Raw genomic sequence first — 12012 nt, 5'->3', positions numbered from 1 at the left:
ATTCAAACAAGAGGCTGTATAATTCATACTGTAACAGCCGTGCTCTCTGCTCACTTCCTCATCTTTTTCTCGGTTCCTCTTGCAGTGGATCCCCAATCTGAGTTCCTGAATCTGAATCTGTCAGGCTCATTTACTCTCTCTCTCAGAGCCGTAACAGTGCTCTGCAGCTGGTCCTGATCATGCTCTCATGATAAGAGAACATGGGGCCTATGGCAGGTGACTGTGTTCAACTGAATCCGTTTTATCCTGAGTGCGTTCTTAAAGCGATTAATTCAATAATGTCATTTACAAGGGGCACATTCAATGAGTTGAGCAAGTCATCCAATTCTCATTTAATAGATTTTTAGAAAGAAAAAAAATAACTAGCTCTGATTTTAGGGACTAGTTAAACCTCTAATCTTGACGTAAAGCTACTCGGCTGGAAACTTAATAGCTAAAAATGGAAATGGCTGTTTTCATTTATTACTAAATGATTGAATTAAGTAGCGTAGGGCTGCAATCATTAATTATTTTATTTTATTATCATTGATTAGTCTAGTGATTGTTTTCTCCATAAATCGATTAATCCTTTGTTATATAAAATGTTCCATGAGCCCATCACAAGTTCACAGAGCCCAGATATTACCAGTGGTAAAATATCATAAAGACAAATAACATTTGAGAGACATTTGAGAAGCTGGAATCAGTAACATTTTGGTGTATTTGCATTTGAAATAATTTCAACAGTTAACTGATCATCAGTAACTTCCAATTAGTTTGAGCTTTTAAGTAAAAACGTAAATAAAAAAGACAACTGAATGAAGGTGACCTTGACATACGTTGTAAATCTCTTCAAAACGATCTTTGATGAAATCTAATCTTCTCTTTCCTTTCTCAATGTCAGGTTTCCATCTCAGCGGCACAGTGACGGACCCCGCCACACCCTCGACCCCGGAGCTCGTCTGCAGCGTCAGCGTCAGCTTCGACCGCTGCAAGATCACAGCAGTAACATGCAGCTGCGGCAACAAAGACATCTTCTACTGCGCCCATGTAGTGGCACTGTCACTTTACAGAGTACGGAAGCCCGAGCAGGTCAAACTTCACCTGCCTATCTCAGAAACCCTGTTCCAGATGAGCAGAGACCAGCTGCAGAAGTTTGTCCAGTATCTGATTTCAGTCCACCACACCGAAGTGTTGCCTACCGCACAGAAACTGGCAGACGAGATTCTGTCACAGAACTCGGAAATCAACCAGGTCCACGGTGAGGCAAAGTGTCTGTGTAAATGAGTGGAGAAGGTCATGGGCATGTTTATGGTCATATGTGCGTGTGCGTGTGCGTGTGCGTGTGCGTGTGCGTGTGCGTGTGCGTGTGCGCGTGCGCGTGTGTGTGTGTGTGTGTGTCTCCTCTATATGCATGCATGTATTGACTGTGTGATGAAGGTAAAGTGTGGCAGGATCAATGTTACTCATTAGTGAGATCCAGACAGTAAAGGAGAGACTCTGTGCTTCTTATCAACACTATGGACCCGTTATTTACCTTTGAGAGCGAGTGAACGATACAGAAACAGAGACGAAAAGGTTAGCAAAGAAAGGTGTATATCTCTTGCTATCGATACTCTACCTACTGTGTACCTTAATAAAATAGGGGAGAAACTGAAGGGCAAACACCAGAGAGAAAAAGAAACCAGAAGCAGAGAAAGGCATGAAAAAGTGTGTTATTGTCAAACTGGCATGTAACTCAGAAGTAGTAATGGAAGAAGGTCGCAAAAGGAGAAAAAGCAAGGCAGTCAAAAAAAGAGGCATGCAGGAAAAAAATTGGAGGGATTTTGTAAAGACTGAGAAATGGGGACAAACAGGAGAGAGCTGTGATCGATGGACAGAGGAAAGACATACAAAGATAAAAACTTCCTGGAATAGAACAACTCTGAAGGAGAAATCTTCATCACAAACGTGCTGTGAAGAAGAGTTTCCTTTTAATTTTGACAGCCATAATTGATTTGTTGCCCTTCTTCCAATATTCCTGTAAAACTAAAACATGTCATTTGAACTAAAATATCAACATATCACTCCTATTCAGTTAACCTAATGTATTTGAACGTCTTCAGCTGCATGAGCCTATTTATTTCCTTTTACGCTTTTCAGAAGTGCAGCTCTTATTTCATTTGTTTCATTTATTTGCATTCCAGGATACAAAAACTGCAGCTATAGATTTGAAGAATTAAGAAACAAGCATACAATACTGGCTTTATAATTTGATATTTTAAAATCATTGTGTTGCTGAACAGCTCACTGTGTCAGTGTTTCACTTAAATGATTGATGGGATTTTACAATATTACTTTCTATGGGGTATTGGATCATTTGTTTAGGTTTGCTTTGGGCTGCTTTCACAAAATATGCTTGAATACAGTGCAAACTAACTGAAGGTAGTAGTAATGGAAGAATGGAGACCGCATGAATGATATTGATGTTAAGAGTTGTTACTAAATATCAGAGAAGCTTTGCCATTTGTTTTTAAAATTGTTCCCATTGAATTGTCATAGTGTACTTAAAATTGTGTATTTAACGCCGAATATTATCAATTAAACTGATGGTTATTATCTTAAATAATCTCAGCTTCATGATCCTTGCTTTGTCTGATTAGCAGTCAAAAACCTAAAGATATTCCGTTTACCATCCCATAGGCTAAAGAAAGCCAGCAAACCCTAACATCCGGAAAGCTGGAATCAGAGAATGTTTGTCCTTTTTGCTTTAATAAAAACGTACTTAAACAAGGAATTGATTATCAAATTAGTTGGCAATTCATTTTCTCTCTTGATCCACTGTTTGATTAATGGTTTCAGTTCTGCTTTATACATCACTTTACCCTCACCAGTGGCAGTGTATTTGTTAGTTTGTTATGCTCACATAGGCTTGTACAGACCATTCCCTAATGCATGAGTTTTTCTATGGCCACATGCACTAACTATAAAAACGAACAAAAAACAGAGAAACACGTATTACAACACGCACAAAGGGAGTGTGGCTTCATTCTCTGCTCAGGACGCTATTACACCACTATACAGTAATTCTATATAGAAAATAGTTGTTAAATAATTGGCAATTGGCTGGACTTAATAATACTCTTTAAGTTTAGTGAATTTTAACATAATTTATGCATCTGTATAATATACTGCATATGAGCTTATGTTAATTATAAATCATTATTTACCAGAAATGGAGTGCCCTAATACACATATAACATTTGTACGTGTGTGTGTGCGTTTGTAGGGGCCCCGGACCCCACAGCAGGAGCCAGTGTGGACGATGAGAACTGCTGGCATCTGGATGAGGAGCAGGTTCAGGAGCAAGTCAAGCTCTTCCTGTCGCAGGGAGGGTACCACGGCTCGGGCAAGCAACTAAACCTGCTCTTCAGCAAGGTTAGGAGCCAGCAACATTCGTTCAACCACATATAGAACATGAGAACACGCATACAATACCATCCTGCCTGTGTAGGGTTCCTCCCTCCCTTTAGGTGTTCTCGTCTCTCTTCAAGAACATACACCCTGATACTCCCTTCTGCATCCTGTTAATAAATATTGTCTCCTTCTCTTTAGTGCACTTCTCTTCTATTCCCTTATGAAAAAGGAGGACATCGCTGTTCAAAGTACTCCCAGACAAAACAACTTACATATATTGGCACATACATTAAAAGGCAGGCTGCCTCTTAGCTAGTGCTAATTGCATAACGGAAGTGTAACATAAAGAGAGAGAGGAAGGGGAGAAGCTTGCACTATGTAGTACTCTCTACCCGGGATGAAACAATTACATGAGAGATGTGTGTGGTTGTGTATGTTGCCTTTGTATTACAGTGGCAGAGCTACATATAGGCCAGCATTAATGTTGGGCTCTATGCAAAGACTGCAAGTCAAGGCCATTATCACCATCTTTTCGAATGTCTTTCGGCTTTGCACTCTTTGATGCCTATTATATCCTTTTCACCACACACACCCACCCACACACACACACACACACACACACACACATACACACACACAAACACACACTGACAGCTACATGTACGCTTGTCCACACACGCACGCCAAGAGTGACGTACCCATTCGTACTTACACCGAGCTGCCCTCCGATGATAAACACACACCTGCTGTATGTGTCTTAAAGGCAAATAACGCACATCATTTGTGTGTTTTTTTAGTGCACATGTCCATGGAGTACAGTTAAAAATTACTGTTTATTTCTATTTTAACTGAAAAATACACAGATTTTTTTAAGATTAGCTTCACACATTATTTTCTTTGATTCTTTTTTTATTATCCCCAATCTACCAACAGTGGTTGTGTTTTCTGCTGCTAGAAGATGCTGACCACTGTAGTTTGCAATGTCCCTGTTGAGATTAGGACAGCTCAGAAAATCTTTCAGGAAGAAAAAATGAGGGAAATGGAAAATTCAGCTGCTGGTTCTACACCAGAAAAGGAAGGAAGGAAGAAACTAAATTGTTAAACTAAAGACTGGTTGCATTGCAAATGTTTATAAAACTGGTTTTCATAGAAATTGTTTGGTTATTTTTTTAAATTGAATTCTCAGTCTTTTAAAACAAAATTCTATAATAAAGTTTGTACATTTCTGGATTTGTGTTTCAAAAAAGAAAGCAGTATAATGTAGCTCTGTTTGTGTTGTATGTAAGTGAACAGATTTTCTTTGTGACCCCTGGTATTGAAGAATATTTCTGAAGTAAAACCACAAAACTATTCAGAGGGTGTTAAACTGGTTTGAATGGTAATCAACCTTCCAAATCCAAAATCTTACTAAATGATAGGTTTGTATCAAGGACGGTATGAGAGGAATTTTGCCTCCTGGTTAGAGTGAACATTAATCATTTCACTTGCATGCTCTACATTTTGAGTTTGTACAACATACAAGCAAACTTGATTTGACCATGGAAGCTAAATGTCACACACTGCTCTGTAAGTAACAACAGACCACTGCCCAGTCTGGAGCATTGACTTTGTGATTTGTCTACAGCCAGTCAGTAACTGAAATATAATAATATAACCCTAGCAACTGGAGATGGGTCATGTTAAAGCATGTTAGTCAAAAATAGTTCCCTCTGAGTTGTGAATGTGTGTAACCGTGTATGCACATAAGCATACAAGGTTTTTTTTCCTTTAGATGTTCTCAAATTCAATTTAGTTCAACCAAATTAAATACAACTGTATTTATCCGTGTAATGACAATTGCATGCAGCAGTTCCCCATGCAGATCAGCAGAGCACATGCAAAAGATAGGACAAGATAGTTTGCAGTATACTTGAAAAAACCTAATCTGGAATTGGTTGTAATTACCAACATATTTATGATTACACAAGAAAATAAGGCTGTACAGAAGCATAAAAGCACTGCTTGAATTTATTTGGCACTGCCTTGACGTTTGTCTTGTCCCTGAATTGTGAGAACTTGTGTGTGTGTGTGTGTGTGTGTGTGTGTGTGTGTGTGTGTGTGTGTGTGTGTGTGTGTGTGTGTGTGTGTGTGTGTGTGTGTGTGTGTGTGTGTGTGTGTGTGTGTGTGTGTGTGTGTGTGTGTGTGTGTGTGTGTGTGTGTGTGTGTGTGTGTGTGTGTGTGTGTGTGTGTGTGTGTGTGTGTGTGTGTGTGTGTGTGTGTACCTCGGTGCCGGTGTGTATGTAACCGTCCTTCCTGTCTCCTCCTGCAGGTGAGGGAGATGCTAAAGATGCGTGACTCCAACGGAGCGAGGATGTTAACACTGATCACAGAACAGTTCATGGCTGACCCTCGGCTGGCGCTGTGGAGACAGCAGGGCACCACCATGACCGACAAGTACAGACAGCTCTGGGACGAGCTAGGTGAGGGAGAAAAACACACTACAAACACTCAATGATTGTCCTACAAATGCACAGACACACACACACACACACACACACACACACACCCCTTTCCCAGTATGCACAGGCACGGACAGATTTAGCGAGGTGGGCGATCGAATCCAGACACTGAGACAAAGGCACACACGCATTTCCCCCCCCTGTTTGTTTATTTGTCCTTTGTGTCAAAGGCAGCCCACATAGACACACAAACTCTCAGACGCACACACTCGACACTGACAGCCCAGTGAGTCCCTCCCACTGTGAATGCAGGTTTGGCAGCTCAGTAGAGTGTCTTTGTGAATTACAAGCCGTTTAATGCAGCACATCGCGCCTCATCAAAACCCCAAATATTATGACCTCGGTAATTTTTTGAAACACTTCACATTATATATTTAGTTGATGTGACAGAGGCATGCAGTCATTTGGTTTGATATAGTGTGTAGTTCTTTTGACAGGTGTACTGTACCTACAGCAAAACACTTCCTTGCAAACCACAAAACCAACAAGCCCGTCAAAAGGACAGCAGTCTTGTTGTCTCATGTCTTTGTTGTTTTCCTCTAATGTCTCGGTTGATGCGGCTGCTGCTACTGCTGTTGATGATGATGTTAGTTTTCTCCCTTTGGTCTTGTTCTGCACTTTGTGAGGACAGCGCAGTGATCTCATCTGTTTCAATCCCACGTATTTTTGGAAGTGTGTGTACGGTCTCTTTGAAGTCCACACTTCAAACCCTTCTTCCCAAGTCCTTATCACTCCCCCTGATGTGTGGTGAATGCTGCCTCTCGGCACCTCTCTCTCTCTCTCTCTCTCTCTCTCTCTCTCTCTCTCTCTCTCTCTCTCTCTCTCTCTCTCTCTCTCCCCGTCTTTTGTTTTTCTCCACTTTGAGCCGCAGCTACTGCTCTCCTACAGACACAAAGCCAAGCCTCATTCACTTGTCCTTACCCATGTCTCTTCGTCCATATCATCTCCGCTCCTATTTCATTTTCTGTTTTCCTTTTTTTGTCTCCCCCTCTGTTCTGCACCTTTTGTATTCTTTTTCTCGCTTTGCGTTTTGTCTCTGTCCTTGTCTTCGTCCTTCCTCCTAAACTCTGCCTTTGCACACATACATACAAACAACACAATCTCATGCTCACACACACACACACACACACACACACACACACACACACACACACACACACACACACACACACACATTGTAGAGTGTACATATCTCCATCAGTCTTGAGAGTAAAATCCCTGAATGTGCTTGCATCCCCTGAGACATATCCACTTTTCATATTCTGTTTGTTCCAATTTACTCCAAAATGATGTGTGTGCAGTCAGCGTTGCCTCGGGACTAGTTAAGTTCTCTGTTTTCACAGACTTTTGTATTCCAGTGCAAGATGGCGGCGGCATACAAAATGTGCAGCTCTAAAAGAAAAAGAAACAATGTTATGAATGCTGCACATCTTTGAAAACCACCTCCAGCTTTCAGTTTTCTGTGATAACTGTATTTAGGATTTTTTTAAAACCCAAAAGACACACCTACCTGCATTTTCTGACTCATTGCTGACGTCATTGTCACACACTAGGAAGTAGGGCAGCTGACTGAAGTGTGTGTGTGTGTGTGTGTGTGTGTGTGTGTGTGTGTGTGTGTGTGTGTGTGTGTGTGTGTGTGTGTGTGTGTGTGTGTGTGTGTGTGTGTGTGTGTGTGTGTGTGTGTGTGTGTGTGTGTGTGTGTGTGTGTGTGTGTGTGTGTGTGTGTGTGTGTGTGTGTGTGTGTGTGTGTGTGTGTGTGTGTGTGTGTGTGTGTGTGTGTGTGTGTGTGTGTGTGTGTCCTTTTGTGTGGGTGTCCAGGTGCCCTGTGGATGTGCATCGTACTGAACCCCCACTGCAAAGCAGAGCAGAAATCATCATGGCTGCGCCAGCTGCGCAGATGGAACAGCGTGGACGTCTGCCCCTGGGAGGACGGTAACCACGGCAACGAGCTGCCCAACCTCACCCACTCACTGCCTCAGGGTGCCCACGGCAACCAAGGTCAGTGATTGACAAGTTGTGTCTGTCTGTCAATAACATATTTACGTTGTAACAATGTATCTAAAGGTGAGAGGTGCTACAATGAATTGGTAAAATCAGTAGTGAAGCCTCTGTCTCACACACAGAACATTACTGCTCATCCCAAGCATCATTCTGCATGTTTTGTTTTTTCTTTCTTTTTTTTACAAAACAATCAACCTGTTGGAGGGGATTTGTCCATGTAGCCGGCCCACTTTCATAGCTTTTGTGCAGTTTAACTGAAAACTGCCTCTCTCTTTCAAAACACCCCAGCAGATTAACTGCAGTGTAGAAGCCGGTGCAGAGTGCCAATCTTGTAGGTGATGGTTATGTTTGTTTGTAGTAATTATGCTAATGTGCGCATTTTTTTTAAAGTATTTGTTTTGGCTTTCTCATGTGTTTATTTATCAGGACAGCTGAAGAGTAACAGGGGGGGGTTGACATGCAGCAAAGGGCTGCAGGTCAAGGTCCAATCCTGGGCTGCTGCAAGGACTTTTTACCTCTGTATATGGGGTGCCTGCTCTAACCACTGAGCCACCGGATGCTCCGTCCCTAAATTTGACATGTTACAATATAATAGGCAATCAAGCTCTTAAACTTCTCACATCTCCTCCTCACTTATTCTGCTCTTCTTCTTCCTTCTCTGCAGAGATGCGCCCTCACAGGACTGTGTTTACACGGGCCATTGAGGCCTGTGACCTGCACTGGCAGGACCGACACCTTCAGCACATTATCGCCAGTGACCTCTATGCCAACTACTGTTACCATGACAACCAGGAGGGCTCCCTCTTTGACACACGCGGCTGGCCCTTGTGGCATGGTGAGTCTATGTGTATGTCGGTGTATATGTGCGCATGTGTCAGATGAGTTATTTATACACAAAATGTTATTTATAACAAATTCAAACTTTGTCTTTTCCTCAGAACATGTCCCTACGGCCTGTGCTAGGGTGGATGCCCTGCGTTCGCACGGGTACCCAAGAGAAGCCCTCCGACTTGCCATTGCTGTGGTGAACACATTACGACGGCAACAGCAGAGGCAACTGGAGCACTTCCGCAGACACAAGAAAGGTGAAGCAAGTTATGCAAGTTTCTTTTATTATAGAATAAAAATTAGCATGCAAACCATTCTCACGAATTCACTTCTTAGACATGAAAACACCACCATCCTTCATCCATCCCAAACATAAATAATATTAAGAGAAAATAAAAGCTCACACAGAAAAGTGAAGGAGATATTTCTCCAAAAGGCCTTTAAGTCCTCAATTTGGACATTGTGACTGTGTTCACACCAGACTGTGTATAATCCATTGTTCTACCGCCAACTTCACTCCCTTCCTGCAACAATTGTGATCAGATTGTTCCTTAACAACTAGCAAAAAGAAAAAACAATGGTGTGTGGTTGAAAAGGAACTCTTTCCTTCAAATGCAGTTTTTTCATTACATTATGTATTCATTGTCTTATCATTTCAATTGATTCAAGAACTTTCCAAAAGCAGGTCCTTTTTTTATTGTGAAGCCCTTTGATAAGTATTTGTTTGATAAGTACAGGGTTTTGACTTTGTGTTAACAGCATTTCTTTGTCAGCACCTTTTTTGTTAACTCTGTCTTTATCTCTGTCTTGTCCCCAGAGTTGCTCCATAAAGGCCATACCTCCATCACCAACATGGAGGGCTGGGTGGGACACCCTCTAGATCCCATCGGTACACTGTTCAGCACCCTGACAGAGTCGGGACGGGGGGGAGACGAGGGCTCAAACATCTGCTTAGACCTCTCAGGTACTGCTGACTTTACAGTACCTGGCAGCCTAAATTAAACCCATATACTTTGATATAGCTCAGAATATGAAACAATAAATCCTGAGGCAACACACATCCAAAAAGATGATAGTGCATGTTTTGTCTATGCTTTCCTATCACCACATACTGTACTATATGATTTGTATATGATGTACAGTATATGGCATATGCTGTAAAATAACATACTGAATACATGGATAACATAACTACCACATACAAAATAATACTCTAAGAGCGTACTCACACTGTCCTCCCGGACCGCGACCCGGGCTTTAGGGTACTTGTCCCCCCTCCCTCTCCACCCCGCGCCCCAGCCCCGTTTGTACTCACACTGCCAGGGCCGGCCAATGCTTCTTGCTGTCCATACGCCATCACGCCGTAACACGTCACACGCATTGATCGCGTGTGTGTGGCTTTGTTTACAAATCTTTCCATAGACCTCGGAGTTTTTGTGCGTCTTGTCGACTGTTTTTGAATATTTTCATCTGCAGTAAACACTCCACCTCCGCACCACAACATTCTTGTTGTTGTTAAATGTCCGTGCATGGTCCGTCCTTCTATTTACATGTCCGAACAGGCGGACATAACGCTACTGCCGTAGGGCTCGTGCTCGTACACGTGCGCACGCTCGTGCTCGTACATGTGAAAACGGCTCCGCTAAAGCCCACCTCTTTCAAGCGCTGGCCGCAGTTGAGCGCGGAGCGGGTGCACTCACACTGCTTAAAGGTACTAGGCTTTAGCTGAAAAAACGGTTTTGGCCGCGGCCAAAAGGACAGTGTGAGTAGGCTCTCAGTATAGCATTATACAGGATGAACAGGGCTATAATCATGAAGAATAAAGTACATTTTCATATATTTTCACACAGATGTTTAGAAAATCAACATTTTCAACAAGTTGTATAATCACACACAATCATTGATTTTTAATATGCAATGACAAAATATATGATTTATACTCACATCCCTGCCTTGTTGACTACAGTCGTGTAATTTCTGGTCTCAGCTCAGGTCTTTCATATTTCTGCACTTGCATTTGAATGCAGATGTTAGAAAGCATAGTTTTAAGTGCGGGTTTACATTCAGTCTCTTTGTCTTATTTTATTATGCCTTCCCTTGTGTTTTTTTAATCCTCTCCTACGCTCGACGATCGTCTGTCCCTCATTCCCACCTCTGCTTCCAGAAAAAGCCCTTTCCTCTGAGGTAGAGAAGCGAGCGGAGGAATGCTCCTGAGGCGTTGATCTTTATTTTTGATTGTCGTCGGGTTCAGACCTCTACTGTGTGACTGACACAGTGGTTTTCCATAGTAGACAGGCTCTAGTGCCTAAACCTCGGAGAATGATACAGAAATTGACTACCACTTCATGCTAACTCCATTCCTTTGTTTTTCGCTCCTTTTGTCCTTGTCTAACTTTCTCTCTCTTCTTCACAGACTGCTCCAGTGTTGTAAGCCGAGCAGAGCTCCAGCGAATGCCCGTGCAGCGATTGCTCGGAGACGGTGAATCGTACATGGCGCTTGCAGTGGAGACTGCTCTGGTTGGCTTAGGCCAGCAGAGGGTGATGCCTGATGGGCTATATGCTCAAGAGAAGGTGTGTCGCAATGAAGAGCAGTTATTGGCTAAGCTGCAGGAAGTGGAACTGGATGACTCCCTGGTCAAAATCTTTCGTAAACAGGCCGTCTTTCTGCTTGAGGGTGAGGGAGCTAACAGAAAATATTTCACCCTTATTGTCCCTTTTATTTCACTACATCTCCCAGCAGTCTCCAGACATACAGAATATATTGACACACCCTCCTCTCCTTCTTTTCTCTCCCTCCCACGCACCAAGACATTACACACTCTTGCTAAAACAGGAAAAACACATTGGGCTCTGTCTCACTATTTATTATCCTTTCATTTTGTGGTGCAAATAGAGGCTGAGCTGCCCTGGGCCAGACCAAAATGAGCTCTTTACACAGTAACACCAGGGGTATTGTGTGTGTGCACACACAATAGTGTGTACATTTACAGAACTGGGGCTAGAGCAGAATGAGGTCTGGTTATGGGAAAGGGAGGAGGAGGTTTCAGAGGAGAAGGAGGGGGGTGGCACATCCTGAAAGGCACGGCCCAGTCAACCTCCACTTCAGTCCCCACCCAAACCCCAGCCCTGCCATGGCCCAACTCGACCACCCACCTCTGGCTCCGTTACTAATAGAGCACCAGGCTCCGAGGCCTCTGCGGGCCCCTGGAGGCTGCAGCCGCGCCACTGTGTGATGTGGTCTGTGGCTTAGGAGCCTGTTGGGGTTTAAAATAACCCACCCGAGATGAGGGGAAGTGCAAGAAGAGATGGG

General features: G+C 42.9%; 1 protein-coding gene across 1 annotated transcript in view; it reads left to right on the top strand.

The window, feature by feature from the left end:
• The window catches only part of LOC310946711 (zinc finger SWIM domain-containing protein 6-like), a 49339-nt gene that overhangs the window by 24921 nt on the left and 12406 nt on the right, over positions 1-12012 (top strand). Inside the window, exons 2-9 of the mRNA XM_083913252.1 lie at positions 884-1240; positions 3248-3396; positions 5684-5834; positions 7692-7871; positions 8539-8709; positions 8813-8959; positions 9520-9666; positions 11116-11376. Coding sequence (XP_083769378.1) covers positions 884-1240; positions 3248-3396; positions 5684-5834; positions 7692-7871; positions 8539-8709; positions 8813-8959; positions 9520-9666; positions 11116-11376 — 1563 coding nt within the window. The remainder of the gene's footprint in view (positions 1-883; positions 1241-3247; positions 3397-5683; positions 5835-7691; positions 7872-8538; positions 8710-8812; positions 8960-9519; positions 9667-11115; positions 11377-12012) is intronic.

Source organism: Echiichthys vipera, assembly GCF_963691815.1.
Source record: "Echiichthys vipera genome assembly, chromosome: 4".
In the NCBI taxonomy this organism is placed as follows: domain Eukaryota; kingdom Metazoa; phylum Chordata; class Actinopteri; order Perciformes; family Trachinidae; genus Echiichthys; species Echiichthys vipera.
This window is presented reverse-complemented; position numbering and strand designations above follow the sequence as displayed.